This window comes from Achroia grisella, unplaced genomic scaffold, assembly GCF_030625045.1.
Source record: "Achroia grisella isolate CSIRO2021 unplaced genomic scaffold, CSIRO_AGI_Agris_v1 utg204, whole genome shotgun sequence".
Classification (NCBI taxonomy): Eukaryota; Metazoa; Arthropoda; class Insecta; order Lepidoptera; family Pyralidae; genus Achroia; species Achroia grisella.
Window position 1 is genome coordinate 2,240,040 of NW_026712703.1, and position 19,772 is coordinate 2,259,811.

The 19,772-nt window shown below is 30.6% G+C and overlaps 2 protein-coding genes across 4 annotated transcripts; both read right to left on the reverse strand.

The window, feature by feature from the left end:
- Positions 1-959: 959 nt before the first annotated feature.
- On the reverse strand, positions 960-7,420 carry LOC131842052 (acyl-CoA Delta-9 desaturase-like). Of its 2 annotated transcripts, none has more exons than XM_059190486.1 (5): positions 6,772-7,420; positions 5,436-5,670; positions 4,549-4,679; positions 1,675-1,880; positions 960-1,564 (listed from the first exon to the last, which is right to left on the reverse strand). In XM_059190486.1, exons 2-5 carry the CDS (start codon positions 5,650-5,652, stop codon positions 1,060-1,062), a joined length of 1,059 nt encoding a protein of 352 aa, XP_059046469.1. In that variant the 5' UTR covers positions 5,653-5,670; positions 6,772-7,420; the 3' UTR covers positions 960-1,059. The 2 variants fall into 2 exon arrangements, with proteins under 2 accessions (XP_059046469.1, XP_059046468.1); XM_059190485.1 differs by lacking the exon at positions 6,772-7,420 and adding an exon at positions 6,294-6,374.
- A 3,587-nt stretch (positions 7,421-11,007) lies between these two features.
- Positions 11,008-15,825, reverse strand: LOC131842058 (acyl-CoA Delta-9 desaturase-like). Of its 2 annotated transcripts, none has more exons than XM_059190492.1 (5): positions 15,756-15,825; positions 14,986-15,220; positions 13,933-14,063; positions 11,788-11,993; positions 11,008-11,538 (listed from the first exon to the last, which is right to left on the reverse strand). In XM_059190492.1, exons 2-5 carry the CDS (start codon positions 15,200-15,202, stop codon positions 11,034-11,036), a joined length of 1,059 nt encoding a protein of 352 aa, XP_059046475.1. In that variant the 5' UTR covers positions 15,203-15,220; positions 15,756-15,825; the 3' UTR covers positions 11,008-11,033. The 2 variants fall into 2 exon arrangements, with proteins under 2 accessions (XP_059046475.1, XP_059046476.1); XM_059190493.1 differs by having other exon boundaries at positions 15,760-15,811.
- Positions 15,826-19,772: the final 3,947 nt, after the last annotated feature.

Genomic DNA, 19,772 nt, shown 5'->3' on the forward strand with positions numbered 1-19,772 from the left:
AATAAATAAATTTGATATAAAATATCAAAAAATAAAAATATCACTTGATGCTGGAGCACACGTTTCTCTACAATCGCGGATTACTCGATATATGTAATAAGTAGATACTATACACATACTATATACGTTTACACATGAGGTCGTTACTTAATAAAATATGTGGTATATAATACTGATGTGTTGTCTACATTTATCAATTACATTGATAAATTGTTAATACCCAAAAAGAAAATATATTATATCTTTCTTATTTTCATTACAACTGAAATTGACCGAATTTAATGCTAGGGAATTTGCAAATATTTAGGTTTTATGTCGTAAAAAAAATATATTTTTATATTTTATTTGCAAAAAATTGAGCTTCATTGAAGAAATTTGGGAAGACTAAAAGGACATTTAAATAGCAATAATGAATAAGAAAATGCTATGCTATTTATTCACTTTTAGTGAATTTAAATATGGCTGTCTTGTAGACAAATGTAGACATAATTAATATATTTCTAGTTAATTATGATTAAATAAGAGACAATAACTATTCAAATGGACCAGCCAATAATTACACAATAAATACAAATAAATACCTAAATCTTATCTTGACAAATCTTAAAAAACATAAGCTCAGGACAAAACTATATATGGAAATCACCATGCTATTTTTAATAGCCATAATAGGAATGTGCTCAATTTGTACTTCATTAAGATAAATTTAAACAAATTCAGTCATAAGATGTAGAGAGTATAATTTAAAATTATTCTGTCTGATTCAAATATTTCTCATTATTATCAAAACATATATAATTCTTTTAGAATTATCAGTCATTTTACAAATTATTAATATAGTTAAAAGGGTTCAGTTCATGATGACCATGGCTAAAACCTTTATTTGCCACTAAATTATGCATGCTAAAACCCGTTTAACTATATTAATAATGTGTAAGGCGAAAGTTTAAATACATATCTGTGTAGCTTTAAGTTTTTACTCATGAAAAGGTAGGTCTGCATATGTTTTGTAGTTTTAGAAATTTAAGTCTATATAACTTATGTAACATGTAATACACTTTAATCATCCTTTGGGTTAATTCTTATAGCGGCCTTTTTTTCATCCGGTGAGTGATCCTTATCGCCCCATCCCCATAAATGGTGAGAGCCGTCACCGGTGCGTTTAACTCGGGTTTGAATAATCTCTTCAGAAACAGTTTTCAAATCATACGCCCAACCGATTTTGGCAAACAAGTTAATGAAGTGTGTAGTGAAATTTAGCCTGTTGTTGCCAAGTTCGGCAGTTTTGTAATCCCAAGGGAATGTATGATGGTAATTGTGGAAGCCCTCTCCGAGTGCAAATAATGAGACTGAGATATTTTGGGAAGGCTTGATGTTCTTGTCATAGGGTTTATCACCCCATTTGTGGGCTGCCGAGTTGACAAGCCAGGTAACATTTAGGATGAATGCATACCGGAACAAGGTTGCGACAAAGAAAGCGTTTGTCCATGTTTCATTCCAGAAGTATACAGGAACAAGAGTCGGCAAGACGAAGCAGACGATTGGCATTAGAATTAGGTAATATCTGTAAAAAATAAATAAAAAATGTTTAAATACTGTATATAGTTGAAATATGTTTAATATCATCCTTAAATAATAGATGATTATATAGGGTGATATAATTACTCAACTTACTTCTTCTGGAACCTAAGAATGGGGTCGGCATATAAGTCACTGAGGTCTAGTCCTTTGCCCTTCTTCTTCAATTCAGGGTGTTTCCTAACTAAAAGCCAGCCGATGTGTGAAAAGAAGAAGCCACGTGTGGCGTTGTGAGGGTCGGCGTCAGTCTCTGAATATTTGTGATGCATGCGGTGATCACGTGCCCAATCAATTGCAGAGTCCTGTAGAAATAAGAATTAGATAGTTTTATTAAGTATATAGAAATAGAAATTGAGGGCCTCGGTAGTCTAGCGGTTTAGCACACCACTTTACTTCCGATAGTCGCAGGTTCCATTCCTCACATGGTATAAATATTTGTATTGATGAGTACGATTGTTTGTATTGGTCTGGGTGTGTTTTTTATTATACTAGCTACTCGCTCCGGCTTTGCCCGGGTGTACATGTATTATACATATAAACCTTCCTCTAGAATCAATCTGTCTATTTAAAAAAACGCTACAAAATCCGTTGCGTAGTTTTAAAGATTTAAGCATACATATGGACGGACAGACAGCGTCTTTTTTTATACTATGTAATGATTATGTAAATATTTCCAAAAATAAATGTATTTCCCTTAGCTTACGCTTGGCGTTGTGGGAAATGTCCTGTTTTATTATTTTATTATTATATGACGAAACGTGTTTTTAAATTAAGTTGTGATATATTTTATAGCTAATCAATTGCACAATTAAAAATTTTTAAGTTTAAGCTATCAAACATTACGAATTATTAATAATAATTACTTAACTAAATGAATCTAACTAGATTCAATTACTTAAGTAATTATCAAATTAGATAATAGATTTGTTTTTATAAGAATGCAATGTGACTCATCACGGCATTAATGATTGATTGAAATAGAGAGATTGAGTATATCCTATGTTTAAAGTAATTTATTTAGAATGCACGTTTTATTTTTTATAACTCCCTACTGTCGAGTTCGGCTAGCTACTTAAGTTGATAAGTACATACTGGCAAAAAGCTCAACTTGTATATGTGTTCCACATCTAGTGCAGGTAGGCGTTTTAAACCCACAATTCAAATTCAAAATATCTTTTTTTCGCAACCGTTTTTCGTTCGCAACCTGAACAGACCAGTCCCAATAAGAACCAACTTAAATTATTACAAATTTGACAGAAAAACAACAACACATATAAGCTATCAATAATACTAACAAATCAAAAAATGAATTAAAATCCATTCTAAATTGCAGTTTGTATCTGTCTATGACAATAACGAACAATGGTTATTGGTGACCATGCCAATTTGGAAAAAAGTACACTCAATTGACAACTTCCGTATCTTTGAAGTCGTTTGATAACTAAACGCTCAATTACAGAACCATCGTCATAATAGTCTGTAGCAATTTGGTTTTCATTTGGCTAGATATTTTCTAGCAATCTAGGTATCTCCCTAGTCTAGCAACGTTTGTTTGAGGACAAATTGCATTTATGTTAGCACGCAATTTCATTAAGTTGTATTTTGACACAAAACTATACGGATTCTCTCGTTTACTCAGCCTTGAGGGAAACACCCGTGTGAGTACAAACATTAAAAATGGAAAAATTAAACAATGTGAACATTGCGACATAAGAACATTATGTAGTTATTAAAACTGTAAACATCCTTTGTAATCTTACAATACACAATAGAGAAAAATGCAAATTAAACTACCAATTCAAATTTGCATTTTTTGTTCAGGACGATATTTTAAATTTTTTCTAAATGTTTCGCCAGTAGAAGTAATATGTAGAAAAATAAATAATTTATCTGAGGGAAATGCCCCTAAAAAAGAAATATTGTCTAGCACTAGTCAACATGCAGGTATTTCAGATTTCTTAATACGTCAATTATCTTCGAAATTTACCTCAATTATTTCGATCGACTTATTACATTTACATTATTTACAATTTGTGAAACAGGAGAAATATATTTGACAATTATCGCTGCCTACCCCTTCAGAACACCGACGTGAGGATAAAAGTATTATATATAATTTAGTGTTTACAAGTCGTAGCTTTGATCTCTGCATGAAAGGTATGTACAAATGCTAATTGTAAACGCCAACAAATTACTTATGTCTGACGTTTCGTGTAAACACCGTTAACAAATCTCATTACTTTAGAATCCTGGCGTAGTTGGCCACTCGTTAGGATGAAACAGTTAAATTTTATCAAAACCTAATAATAAAGTTAAAAAATCGACATGATGCTTGTGACTTTTATGTAAACACCATTAACAATGTAATTACTTTAAGAGGTTATTTGTGGGGCGTCCTCCGATTACAATGAAACATTACAAAACTTGATATTAACAAAAACTCATTAATACAATGTTACCAGTAAGACAAGTTGTACTTTGTCATATTTTTGTAAGGTTGACTCAAGTTGAACTTTGGCATCCCAACATCACTCTATCTGATAAAGTAAATTCTGATGTCACCATTTACAAATTAATTAGTCATATATTATCATATATTATTATTGTATTAATGCATTATAAGTGTGAAAATTGATACAGACATCTTAATTATATTAATTTTTTTTGATGTTTTTTTACTAAATTATGCATAAATTATGCAAAAGGCTGAACCAAACAATTTTAATATAATTTGGTACACAGATAGTCTAAATTACATTTAATCTTAAGTCTCTACTGTATTAGCAGTAAGTACCTAATAGTATTATTTAATTCCAGATGAGGCAAAAAACATCCTATCACAATTGGTAACCAAAATGTCCTATCACATTAAAAAAAACCATACTATAATAGTATGGTTTTTTTAATCTCAAATTACTTCAATAAACAGTTTAGTCTACATAATATATTTATTTTTAAATAATAACTTACCTGGAAAGCCAAAGTGTTAAATGCAACAAGGATGAGTCGTAGTGGCCATTTAGCTCTGTACGACTTGTGCGCCCACAGTCTATGAGCTCCTGCTGTGATTCCAAGACCAGACATGACATATAAAGCATATGCTGCAAAAAAATGTAGGTAATAAGAAACAAGTTCAAACATCAAATGTCTCAATCTCAATCAATAAAACTTAATTATGAAATTTAAGATGAAATGAATACAACTTTGTTATATTTATTAATAGCAATACCTCATTGTTTCAATGATTTGCACATTTTACTTAAGTCTAATCTAATATTAATTGGTATCAAATCACATATTACCAGAATGTTAAAAAAATATTTGGTTATGCAATTTGTTATTAAAGACTGATAATAAATATATAATTAAGTAATTTGTAATAATTTATTGTTACTTCCTATGCCTGATAGATTATTTTATTTATTATAGAGTACTAATTATTTACTCTATACTAACCAAACACTAGAAAATAATAACATCTGATTTTTATAGAACTCTTATTTATGATTAAATTTAGGCACTATAATAAAAGTCTTAAACTTTAATAAGGACTGCATAAAACATAAATGAATTTTTATTTATTTAATGGGAATGGCAAAACTTATTATAGGTCAGTAGTTAAACAATCATCCAGACATTGACAAACAACAACAGACACATCACATGTATTGATACCAAATGTACTCTATCTTACATGGTGGCAGAAAATAAAAAAACACTATCTGAAATGCCAACATAAAGTATTATACTAAAATAGGAACCACATAATTTTAGACGATAACATTCCCATCATTCAAATTGTTTACCAAACATACATTTCATCATGATAAGGAATAACATATCAGAGCCATGCTTACCAAATATATCAGTTTGCCATTTTGCATGAAAAAGGGACAGGTATCCTCCATATAATGCCGCTAAGTGGAGATATGCAAAGGCGATGATGTTCCTCCATACATAAATTTTTGGATAGTTGTCTGCTTTCTGAATAGGTTTTGTGTCAAGAGCAAAGTCTGCTGTGGTTGCATCACTCTCAAACAACACTCCGTTGATATCTGTGACATTAGGTGCCATTTTGCACGGGTTTGTACTCTGTAAAGGGATATTAATCTTAATTACATAATCTAAAAATAATATTTTATTATGTATATTACACCTATTCATAAAATTTATTATAAGTTTCATAATAAGTCACTAAGTAAGGATTTTAAGGATTTGTATCAAAAGTTGTATGAGATTGAGTATTTTGTGAGTTCTTCCAAACAAGAATAACATAATCATATACTAATGTTTAAAGTATTAATTTAGAATAATAATAAATACAAATATCAACTTTTAATTTCAATAATTTAGCATAAATTAGGGATAATTCTTTAGAACCATTTTGTCATAAATGTTAACAATTTTATTTACAGTTCCATATAGTGTAGAGGTATTCAAAAAATTTAAAATCTACTTAAGTATTAATATCGGGGAAATAATGATTAAATTAATAGTAAAAGTATAAATAAGAAATACTCAACATATTTATAATTATTTTTTTAACATGTTGAAAGAACCAAATATTTTATCCAATTTGCTTAGTAATTCTGTATTTCGATTGTATTTTTTATTCACAGTACGGCAAAATATTAAAAGGAATTTAAGAACACTTAATTTAGTTGCGTTACAGTACATTAACACGTATCACATAAAATATACAATTGTTTGTTTACCTTTTCTCTTATCATTAAAGTATATTCAAGCAAAGCAAACTTATCTTAATTATGTAACTTTGGGTATGGATAGAAATATAATCAGATTTTAATTTAGAGATCTATCATTTCCTTTGATGTGACATATTTTTTTTATCTGTTTATTCTACACCTATACCTTTATAAGGCAAAGGCAGTGATTTGACTTGTTTAATTTGACGTTGACGCGAGGTTTTTTTAATTAAGTATAAAATTGAATACGTAGACAATAATGAAGAAACTAATGAAACTAATATAATAATATATTATACTTTATATATTTATTACGGTATATTATTTTATCTCATATAATTAAAATAAATAGAGAACTGGCCAGAAACTTAGAGGTTACAAAAAAATACTTGACTTAGAAATATATTTTGAACTAAACTGTATTATATTTTTATTTAAAGTAACGAAATATTTTTTAAAATAATAACTAATAATAATAAATACTTACCTACCTCAAATGGTGGTAGTCGTAAAACTTAGTCGTTTTCACTTTTAACACGTTAGCTAAGGATAACAATATAGTATGTTATGAAGATAAAATAACTTTTGTGCACATATTTATAGTTCAAAGATAAAACGTGCGTATTAATTAGTCACGAGAAGCCGGCAAAATCGATAAGTTCACGTGTTAGACAATGGACCACACGTTTTTTAAGATTTCACAGCGGCCGTGGTCCATCCGATAAAAAGATAGAAGGTAGATGAGTCCAATAGAAAAGAAATAGAAACGTCAATGTTGAATGAAATTATTCTAGCTAGCAAAGCGACAAAGATAATGAAAGCCAAAGACTAGACGACTCACTCGCTCTGACTGACGGTATATATGTAATATACATACGTATGTCGTACATTCTGTGTACCGTTATTACACCGCGTTACACCATTGAAGTGCGGCCAGAACTATACAATGGGAGACGGGGATTGGACAATAAAGTGGCGCGATAGTACGACCACCACGTCACTCGGTCACCCAGCGGTTGAAGATGTTACGACCACGGATTCAACATGATATCATGAAATGTGGTGAATACCGGTGGATGAATTTAATTTCATATTCGTTTATGTTTTAACTGACTTTTAGAAACGAGTAACACACATCAACACTCAATTCATCTGTGTTGTTTTTTATCCTTCAAATTTTTCCTAGACACAGTTTGTCTAGGAAAAATTTGAAGGATAAAAATTTGGATGATTCTTTTTTATTTAAAAGATGGTAGGTACTTACATATGTGGTCCATATGAAGACCTAACCAGTGCCTAGTTTTGAGTTCAGCGTAAATAATAGTGCGTATTTGAAATATTACTTGTCAATCTATATTTCAACGTTATCGATTGAAGTTGGTTGTTTTGTAGCTTCAATACGCGTATTGTTTATTATTTTTGAACACCCCACATTTTCCTAACAAATATAGAACAAAGTCCAAATATGGCTCCATAGTTCTATCATTTCATTCTTTGTCTTTATGGATTTATAACGGTATTCTAGAATACCGCGGTAGGACAGTCTCTAGGTCTACATTAATACATAATTTAAATATAAATTACATAAAATTTGACAACTGTGACATTTTTCAAACAGGAAATAGGCTGACTGCCTACATGATGATAAGCGTGAAATTCTAAACGTTGCGTTTGTACATGAACAGCACTACGGATAAAACGTTTTCGTGTGGCAATACCACTCTGCGTTGTCATTTCTGAGGACTAAGATGTCATGTCTCTTGAACTGTAATTTCACTTCCTAATCTCCACCGTACAACTGAAACACAGCTAACAAAATAAGCTGTTGGCGGCTGACATGGCACACAGGTGACACTGTAGGCATTAGGAGAATTTTAGTAATCAGAACTCGTGGCCCCTTTACTATCAATGTAGGTACTCTATCAGGTTGACCTCACTCGGTCCCCCTCGAAACCATCGTGGTTATTAACTATACATAAAAAAAAATAGATAACTGAGGTACGTACGCAAACGACTTTGTGCAGTTTCCCACCAGTTTAGCAGCAGAATTGCCCAGTGCCCTTCTTAACAATCAAATTGCCCCCTTTGGGGCTTGGGCCCCGCACGGGGCTACAAATTTAAAACTTTTTTACAGTCTTGATTAAATAAAAATAAACATGGCGATATTCAAAGTTTAAATATATTTTTTGGTAAAATATAATAGGGGGTGTTAATTATATTTGGTTAAATTATTATTAAATATTGTTTCTTTATTGGGTCAGGGCCGGCGCTAGGGTCCTCAGCGCCCGCATGCAATTTTTATCCTAACGCGGTTAATGTATCCGTATAGTTAAGTTACATTATTTATTATAATTTATTAAGTATTCTATAGATTCTATATTTGAATAAAATTAAAGTATATATCCGAATCTCGTGATGGCGCCCCCTTCGACAAGGCGCCCGCATGCGTTTCCGCCGACCCTGGTCAGAGTCCGTATTCCACGCGGACACAGTCGCGGGCACAGCGAGTTACTAATAAACGCGAATGTAAATGTCTCTGTCGCGCTTTCTCGCCAAAACTACTTAATCGATTTAAAAGAAATTTGGTGCACAGATAGTCTGGACTCTGAGAAATCACGTAGGTTACTTTTTAAGCCAAAAAATGTTTGTAAGCGGTTGAAACGGACATGAAATGCTACATGGAAGTATCGTCATTTTTAAATGTAGAAAAATAAAACTTATTTTTTATGTTGATTAAATATAAGTAAATACTTATGACAGTCAAAGTTTGTAAAATTTTATCATTAGGGGGTAAAATAAGAAGAGGGATGAAAGGTTTTATGGCAATTGTAATTTTGAAGTTAGAACGATGAAACATATTTCTTTGGCTTATTTAGGTTAAATAGGTATTATGTTTGTTTCATTCGTCAAGAGTAGGTATATTGGTTACTTTTGTATTTAGTTAGGTGTTATTATTAATTGTTGTGCATTTTTATATACGGTAGGTTTAAAAATAGTTAGCAATTAAAAATGCTATCCTGAGGTCAGTACACCACGCAGACGAAATCGCGGGCATAGCTTGTTTGAAAATAAGTATATCTTATGGCCATAGGTGCTCTCTATTCTCTCCACAGGTATATCTGTTTAAAAAGGAATCTTTTTGTCATTGTCTACCTAATCAGTAGATTTCTTTTCTTATGTGTAGAGAAAGGGTTTAAATCTTCTCAAGAATACTCACAAATTTTTCTATTATTTAATATTATCGTATTAAAAATAATTTAGTTAGCATAACTTCGGATTCCCAATAAGAAAGATTGGAACTACTATTAAATAAACTTTTGCGTTGTATACCCGTATGATATAGATATAATAGGTATCTATGTGTATTGAATATTCACTGAAGCAAATTTTACCCGTATATGGGCAAATTAGAAAACAAAATATGTAAGATGCATCTAAAAGATTTTATTTAATATTATAACATCAAATAACAATAATTTTAAAGACACTTATGTTCATTTTTATAAATCAATTAGGTGAATAATTACACAGTAATTTTCTGTAATGTAAATATATTCTGAATAATCTATATACATAAAATATCAAATAAATTATTGTGCATGTTACTTGATAACTGATATAATATTATATAATATTTCACAGTCTCACTTATAATATAATAGATACAATATCAACACTAAATATCACAAGTCTTATACACATCAGTCAATATGCATATTGTAAATAGCACAACGATCACCGACTGAGACAATTTCATTGTCATAATTATAAACCTTTCATATCAATATGCATTTACAATGTGCAATTTATCTAATTTTATCTTATATACCACATACACATAAATCTTAAAAATAAATAAATTTGATATAAAATATCAAAAAATAAAAATATCACTTGATGCTGGAGCACACGTTTCTTTAGAATCGCGGATTACTCGGAAGGTATTATATTGAATATCTGTGCGAAGTAGATACTATATACGTTTACACATGAGGTCATTACTAAATAAAATATGTGGTATATAATACTGATGTGTTGTCTACATATATCAATCACATTGATAAATCTAAACTGTTAATACGCATAAAGAAAACATATTATATCTTTCATGACTTCATTATAACTGGGATTGATCGAATTTGACGCTACACTATAAAATTGCAAATAGTATAATTTATATGTTTATTTGAATATTTTACTAGGGTGTTTCATGAGTAAATAAGGATCAATAAATATTTAAATGGATAATTACATGATAAACATAAATAAATACCTATAACTTGTATTGACATCTTAAAGACATATTTGCTCAGTATAAAATCGTATATGGTAATAACCACAAATAGTTGCCAAAAGTTTGCACCGGAAAGTACTAATTTGGCAGAACTTAAACAAATAATGTAATGTGTAAGAAATTAAAACCAATTACAACGACCAATTTAGCAATAACCATTTATCATAAAGAATTTAACATGAAATATTAATGATCTTGATAGGAATGTACTTAATTATTATTTTTATACCCAAGTCATTAAAATGAATTTAAATAAGTCTAGTCATTATGGAGATGTAGAGAGTTTAAATTAAAATATTCCTGTCATTTCTCATTCAATTTTTTGTCATATGTATTGTTACTAAAAGTACTACAAATATTTTTAAGTGTAGCATAAAGTTCTTAGCTATAATTTTAATATTTTAGAAATTTGAATTATTGAAACTGTTTTTATTTTATATATTTACACGTATGCTTTAATCATCCTTTGGGTTAATTCTTATAGCTGCCTTCTTTTCCTCTGGTGAGTGATCTTTGTCGCCCCATCCCCATAATTGGTGAGAGCCGTCACCGGTGCGCTTAACTCGGGTTTGAATAATCTCTTCAGAAACAGTTTTGAGGTCATACGCCCAACCGATTTTGGCAAAGAAGTTAATGAAGTGTGTTGTGAAATTTAGCCTGCTGTTGCCAAGTTCGGCTGTCTTGTAATCCCAAGGGAATGTATGATGGTAATTGTGGAAGCCCTCTCCGAGTGCAAACAATGAGACTGACATATTCTCAACAGGCTTGATGTTCTTGTCATAGGGTTTCTGTCCCCATTTGTGGGCTGCAGAATTGACTAGCCAGGTAACGTTTAGGATGAATGCATACCGGAACAGAGTTGCGACGAAGAAAGCGTTTGACCATGTTTCATTCCATAAGTATACAGGAGCGAGAGTCGGTAAGATGAAGCAAACGAGAGGCATCAGGATCAGGTAATATCTGAAAAAAGTTATTAAATTCCATAAATTTATAAAAAAAAACTTAATTATCATCATATATTTTTTTAAATTTGGTTTGTACAAACGTACGTGTAATAATAAACTTATATTACTATTAGTACTACCCAATTAAGATACGAACTGTATTGACAAGGACATATAATTGTTCTCTTATGATGAGATAGGCATATTTTTTTACTATAATTGTTAGATTGAAGCCAGGTTAATAATTAAAATATATTTAACTTACTTCTTCTGGAACCTAAGAATGGGGTCGGCAAATAAGTCACTGAGGTCTAGTCCTTTGCCCTTCTTCTTCAATTCAGGGTGTTTCCTAACTAAAAGCCAGCCGATGTGTGAAAAGAAGAAACCACGTGTGGCATTGTGAGGGTCGGCGTCAGTCTCTGAATATTTGTGATGCATGCGGTGATCACGTGACCAATCAATTGCAGAGTCCTGTAGAAGAAAGGAATACATATTTGAACTTAGTATTACGTATCTTATATCTAACAGATTTGTCATGCGTTTGAAAAAAATATGGCCTAATAAGTACTTATATTACATCGATTTGATTTATATTATTATACAATATTGCATTTTTTTTGCTTAGGTAATGTTGACCGCAATGATGCCACTATGGACAAACGGACTAACTATTGATAGTCCAGTCGTAGACCTATCTATGCACGCTCGACGTGATATCGCAGCATCGGATCATCTATCTACCTATATACTTATGGAATGGTGGACATTCATTGTATTTTCAGAGAAAAACAAAATGTCTTCATTTTGTTTGTAACTGAAGTTTTATTTTACGTATAATGTTTCTACTTAATTTATGTAACCTACACCTAACATAAAATAATATGTCCCTTGTGCAATTGATTGAAATAAACTGGTAGTATATATCGTTACTTAATCTAAATATACATTTTGTCATCTATTTGTTGTAACATTAATGTACCCATACCAAAAAGTTTTGTTAAAGTTCAGAGTAAAGGGACTCCCTTTACTCTGAACTTTAAACTTTAAACGATATATACTACCAGTTTATTTCAATCAATTGCACAATTTAACATGCCTATCTATAAGTAATTTATCATCAGCATCACTTAGCGGATTAAAATTATCTATTAGATAAATTGCAAATCGGTATGAATGTTATTAAGATTTTATGAGATATAAAACCCACGATAATTCATACAGCGCCATCTAGTGCAAAACTAAGACGAGTTTTAACAAAAGGTATTGTACAGTAACAGAAATTCTTAAAAATGTTTTTATATAAACATACACACTCCAAATACAAACATTCATAATCAAATGTTTGTAACGTGCGCGATTTAAACCCGTCATCGAAGTAAGGCGACACCGAGATTAACCGAGAATGATTTATTTCTTTAAACAAATTCTGTCTGTCATATACTTAAAAGGTCTGCCTTTTGTACTTTGTTATTTGTTTCATTAAAATTTATTTGTATTTGTGTACTTCTGTTGCAATAATTAATAATTTTAATCCCTAAATATAATTCGATATCTAAACCACCTAAATTTTAGCAGACAAAAGTAATCGTCTTAGTCTTATAATCTAAATTCTAAATAACAATAACTCTATCGATTGCAAGAATAATTAAACTCCTTAAAAAATATCACTCGAAGTGATAAAGCAGTCTAATATCATAATCTATACATATAAATAAAATTGGAGTGTCTGTTTGTAATACTGAAATAACCGTTTTTTAATACATGCATATAAATATAAATACGGTACATACACCAAAATATTTTTTACAATTTTTGTCTGTCTGTCTGTTCCGGCTAATCTCTGAATTGACCGGGCCTAATTGACGGGACTTTTATTGGCAGGCAACTAAAGTAATAAGTCATAGATAATATGCAATAAGTAACTAGCCTAAGTTAATTATTACTTATTACTACTTTTATTTTAGAAAAATCTCTACTTTTTTGTAAAATTCCACGCGGGCGAAGTCGCAGGTACAGCTAGTTTAATAATAAGAATAATAAGTAATTTATTATTGATTTATCTAACCCTATTAATATTAGTACGTGATATGCTATATTTAACATAAAAATTGATAACAATAATATTTTATGTAGAAAGTATATTTTGTAGTTACCTACATATTCTTGCTTAAATGGCTAAATGAATATTACAATAAAATTTAGTATACAATTCAAACTACATCTAGATAAAAGTTACTAAATAGTAACTGCTACAATTCTAGTTTAGTCACGAAACCTCCCGCACGGAAACTTTTTGCAAGAAAAGTTTCGTGCGATAAATTAATTAGAACAAAAAATATCCATTCTTAAATTATAAAAACAATCAGTTTTGTGTTTAGAATGTTATTTTTTTAAGATAATAATAACTCACCTGGAAAGCCAGAGTGTTAAATGCAACCAGGATGAGTCTTAGTGGCCATTTAGCTTTGTATGACTTGTGGGCCCACAGTCTATGAGCTCCTGCTGTGATTCCAAGGGCAGACATCACGTATAAAACGTACGCTGAAAAACATATTATTATGTGATCATGAATAACAAGTAACGCATATCTCAGGTGTCGTCTTGTAAGTGCTACTCTTGCCAATCGATTTAAATTAAATATGCCTAAGGGTAAATGCTAACAACGTATCATGAACATAGGACTGTATTATGTATATTAGTGGCCTGTCCGCAGAGTACTAATAATATTCTTAGTTTTGTATATATTAACATAGTCTAAATCCCGCGGGAATAATAAAATTAGCACTCTCTCTTATTACATGTAAATCCTAATTGTTACGATGATTTAAGAGCTTGACTAGATTTGAGGTTCTGATTTCAGTCAGATATGAAAATATATTAAGTAGCTGTTTAATTTACATGGCTGACACATTACTGTTTTAAGTCTTGTCATTTAGGTACAATACATTCTACTATAAATTTTGGTTGACTGCGATGACCAATATTTTAATCAACACTATAAACCTGAATTTTAAAGGTCGGATTAGAAAGTTACTATATTCTCTTCAGATCGCAACTGCATAGAAAGCACGAGAAAATAAGTTATAAGAACCCCATGTTCAATCAAAAAAATATCCAATGTTTTTTTAGATCGATAGCCTTAGCCTTAGATTGTTACTCTATCAGTTCAGTTCGATCTAAGAAGAACAGTTTGTAAGGAAATAAAAGAAAAATGGGGTATTTCAGGTAATTTGTCATTATCATAAAAATTATTCATGAACTTCAGGATTTCAGCTGAGGCAGAGAGAACAGAGGCACTGAATCTATATAACACCACGAAAACATTTTTGCTAAAATTTAGCTTCATAATTTTTAAAGATAAAATCCCGATCGTTAAGATTGTTTACCAAACATATATTTCATCATAAAATTCATATTCATCATGATAAGAACTAAGCAACAAACATATCAGTGACGTACTTACCAAATACATCAGTTTGCCATTTTGCGTGAAACAGGAATAGGTATCCTCCATACAACGCTGCCAAGTGGAGGTATGCGAAGAGGATAATGTTCCTCCATACATAAACTCTTGGATAATTATCTGCTTTTTCTACGGGGGGTGAGGCGAGAGCAAAATCTGCTGTGGCAGCATCACTCTCGAACAACACTCCGTTGATATCTGTGACGTTTGGTGCCATTTTGCACTGCTTTGTACACTGTAAAGGCATATGAATTAGATAATTTACTTCATGTAATTACACAATTGCATAATATTTATTTGCACTTGTACATTTTATTACTGACTTAATAAATTAATAAGGAGTTTAGGTATTATACACGTTAGATATTATGAAAAGATCTATGGTGTTAATATTTTCTGAGCTTTTTTTTCTAAACATTAATAACAGTTACATAAACATTAATAACACTTTATATTTTAAATATAAATTTATTGATTTAATAAAATAATAAGATTATATATATCAAAAATAAAGATATCGAGGACTAATAAAAACGACCTTATTATACTTTGTAATATTTACTACGTTTAATTAAATAAAATAAAGTAGAGAACACCCAGAAAACTTTTCAGGTTACAACACTAAATAATAATTTTATTCATATCATTTAACACAATCAGTAAATAATAATTTTATTTATATACAAATTTTGCTTAAACTAAAAAGTGTCTAATATTATATATATGTAATAAAATAAAATAATAAATATTTTTCCATTATAAACACTTACCTACCTCAAATGGTTGTAATCATAGAACTTTACCGTTTTCACTGTGCACACGTTAGCTAACGATAACGATATAATATGTTATGAAGATAAAATAAGTTTTCTACACATATTTATAGTTCAAAGATAAAATATGCGTATTAATTAGTCATGAGAAACCTGTAAAATAGATAAGTTCACGTGCTAGACTATGGACTACACGTACTTCAGCGGCCGCGGTCCATCCGTAAGATAGGGCGGAAATGCACAAGAAACTCAATGTAGAATGAAATTAATCTATCTGCAGTAGAAAATACCTCCTTGACATTTATGGCCTATTATTTAGTATCTACGTAAAATTTAGAGGTGTACCTAGATGCAGTTAGACTGTTAGCAATGTAATTTAGTACGGTTTTGTGGGTGCTAACTAGAGTTTTGAGTTTGAGATGTGTAAACAGATCAAACATAAAATATGCGCTTATAGAAATTATAAATTACTGCAGATTTCATAATCGATTAATTACACTCTAACATTTCCCTATAAACTGCCATTTTATTTTTAATTCTATCCATTCTATTCTGCCGGGTGACGCTCCACGTTACATTTGCTTGTACGGGGTCGCCACTCAAAACTTTTTTTTCAGCGTGAGACTGTGTACCTATTGTTGTTAATATTATATTATTGACGAATATTCCATATTAAACCACAAAATAAGTGCTTGTTTACATGTCGTGTTTAAAATATTGTTCTATTAAAGACCTTGAATACACGCAGTTAAGTATAAGTAATCTGTCTTCGTATTAAATATAGATTTATATATAAAAGACGTGACACTGACATCGTAAATTTAGAAACCTTGATACGTGGACGGATATGTAACGAATTCACGCAGCTGAAGCTGCATGAAATAGTAAATCAGTTGTTAAATAGGTTTTTTATTGTTCTATTATTTTGATATTACGATATTACGATGCAACTAAAAAAATATGTTGGAAAAAGAAACTCTAAATGTTTACCCAATGGTGTAACGGCATGCAATACAAATGCATGCATGCATGGTCCTTCGCAACGTCATAAATAAGTTTTTGTATCGTCAACGTGTTGGAGAATAGTGAAATTAAAAATTAATTACCTACTTTTCAATTTCTCTCCAATGTTAATTAACGAGAAACGTATAAACAACGAAAATGATTAAATTTAAATTAAGAAAAAAACTTAAACCATAAACGTTCATGTTTTTTCTAAAACGTTTATGGTTATAAATTATTTTAAAAATTGTTTTGAGATATTTATAACTTCGTTGTTTATATTCTTAATATTTAAAATTCTGATGACTAATTAGATTTGGCATGCTGACCTCTCTTTCCACAATATTACAACGTAAAACACGACATTACAGATGACTATACAATTTACTAACACAAACGATAACGTGTTTCATAATGAATTGTCGTATAAGAACACGTAGATCATACGTATACCTACTCGATATTAGTTTAGTGAGGCCGTCTGTCATCACACACTTGTGACGTGGTGATGAACCTAAGCAGAACAATAATATCAGATTTATGACGTAACAAATACCGCCGGTATCTGTGAGAACATTTTGCTCTTGCTATGTATCTAATGTTATATTTGACCCTACTTGGTTTTTTATTGTTTTAAAAATATTATGGGGATGATCAAATCGAAAAGAAATATAATATACTACATACATATAATATACACGTACATATAATATACCAGCTGTGCCTGCGCTTTCACCCACGTGAAATTTATACCTATATGTTATTCTGATATATATAGCGGTAAAGTTTCATTAATATCCGTTCAGTAGTTTTTGGGTGAAAGAGTAACAAACATCCATACTAAAAAACTTTCGCGTTTATAATAATAATAAGATGATTTAAGATCGATGTAAAGTATTTGATAACAAAACCAAGTATTATCTATTAACACCAACAGGCCAAGGGAAACGATTAATGATTTCTGATATCGATTTTTATAGTTCGACGTCGATATCGATGTTTTCTAATATTAATCATCCCCGAAGTATTAATTACTCGCCGACTAAGACTACTGTATCTATTGTATACTACCTATTATGAAATAAGGAGCTTTTTGACATGAGTTTGAGTATGTGTAGCTATGCAGTAGCCGTAGTAGTAGGTGTACAGTCGGATGCACGGACACGGGCAAGCAAAATATAAGAGATATTTTCATTTGCATAAAAGAACAAACAGTAGTGCAGTATAACAGTTCTTTGTGCCTAATAAATAAAATGGACATAATGTTTAGTAAAATAAAATAATAAACGTGATAATAATTATTGTATTAAATACCTCCCTGGAGAAATTAATTATCTGTGCCGATCTTCAAGTCAGTATTATCTAACTAATTTATGTCGTATGTAATACGTAATTAGTTACACCTACAAGATTCTTGAAATTATCTGTCAAAGATAATAATATGTCATTTAGATGATAGTACTTTTTACAATTTAAAATATGTAGTGCTTAGTGCAGTCCAATGAATCTATATTAATATATAATGCTGAAGAAACTTTATAATTTATTTAATAGCATCAATGTCTGCAACGGATATTCTTATTAAAAAATAAATATTTATATACTAATTCCTTAAGAAGATAAGGGTAGTTATAATTTGTTTATAAATTATAGTAACTATATATTAGAAATATAGATAGTATTGGTACCTATCGAACTATAATTTCTATGCAACCATCATGCTTTCTTTTCAGTCTGTGATTTGTGCTTTAGGCTATTTATTTGTTAATGTCTCCATAGTATGAAGTACTTGCCTACCTACTACATACAATAATATTTAACAATTTTAATGTAGGGAGGAGGACTCCCTCCTACTCGTTCTCTCTTCTCTTCTTACTCACTTCACTCCTTCGTACTCACGAACTACTAGGAGTATGGTTCCCATTGGTAGATACTAATATCGACTTCCATGCAGTCCTTTTGGATATCATTGTATTAATTCTCATTGGTGATGTGGTTCTAGCGTACATAAGTATTAGCGCTGGCGGGACCACTATTCCATCATCATTTACAAAAAATGTCATTCTCGCGCATTGGTCAAATATATAGATATTATTATGATAGGTAATAAATTTGGTTAGATTATGTTATTTAATTAATATGACTATCCATATAAATACTTACTATCTTTCCATCTATAGGTATATATTTATAAATCAGTACTTGATAAAAAGAAAACGTATCGAAGCTAATTTTTGTGTCACCTTTGATCACGGCCATGTTTTCGGTACAAAATACCGACCGTAAGTAACCTGCAAAGCTGTATTCTAAACGGAATGTTATTTATTGGCTTAATCCTGCCGCCCTATCCGTATGTAATTTAGTCTATTTGAGATGCTAATAATGTGGATTACTCTAGGGGAAGGATTTTTAAAATTGGTCACGTATTTCTTAGTTTATCCATTACAAAAAAATTATCTTTCCTATTTATAGTTAAGATAAAATACTCACAACATTATTATCCTGAGAATTTTGCATTAAACAATCGGGTACAAACTCACTTCGTATTAGAATGATTAAATTTTAAATTTTTGAGCATAGAACCTTTGAATACAGGTATGCATGTAACTGGAAATATTTTTAATGTATTAATAACATCAGCGGAGCGCTATTAGCAAGCTTATTACTGCAAAATTTCTTATTTATCCTCATACATCCTGTCTTTTTTTCTTGATGATAGCATATGATGCATAGGTAACGGTACACCCAAGTGAAGTAAAGGAAGATAGGATGATGGCGAATTCAACAACAACAACTACAATTCCTAACTACAAAATGATAATTTTGGTGTAAAAAATCTTTATGATAGAGATACTATAGATACATAGATGACTGTTACCGGTATAAAACTAACCAACGACTCAACATAATGACTCATATACCTAGACACTACAAAATTCTGTACAGACATACTATACAGAACTCCGTAGTATCTAGGTATTATGATGATGATGTCCTCCTTGTCGTAAATCC

Bases quoted from the DNA above. Each gene is read 5' to 3' on its own strand.
- LOC131842058 (XM_059190492.1), bottom strand. From the start codon at position 15,202: ATGGCACCAAACGTCACAGATATCAACGGAGTGTTGTTCGAGAGTGAT. The intron at 14,064-14,985 runs GTAAGTACGTCA...TATGTTTTTCAG, and splicing joins ATGGCAAACTGATGTATTTG to CGTACGTTTTATACGTGATG. The intron at 11,539-11,787 runs GTAAGTTAAATA...AACTTTTTTCAG, and splicing joins ATTCTTAGGTTCCAGAAGAA to ATATTACCTGATCCTGATGC.
- LOC131842052 (XM_059190485.1), bottom strand. The intron at 1,881-4,548 runs GTAAGTTATTAT...TTATTTCTACAG, and splicing joins TTAACACTTTGGCTTTCCAG to GACTCTGCAATTGATTGGGC. The intron at 1,565-1,674 runs GTAAGTTGAGTA...TATTTTTTACAG, and splicing joins ATTCTTAGGTTCCAGAAGAA to ATATTACCTAATTCTAATGC.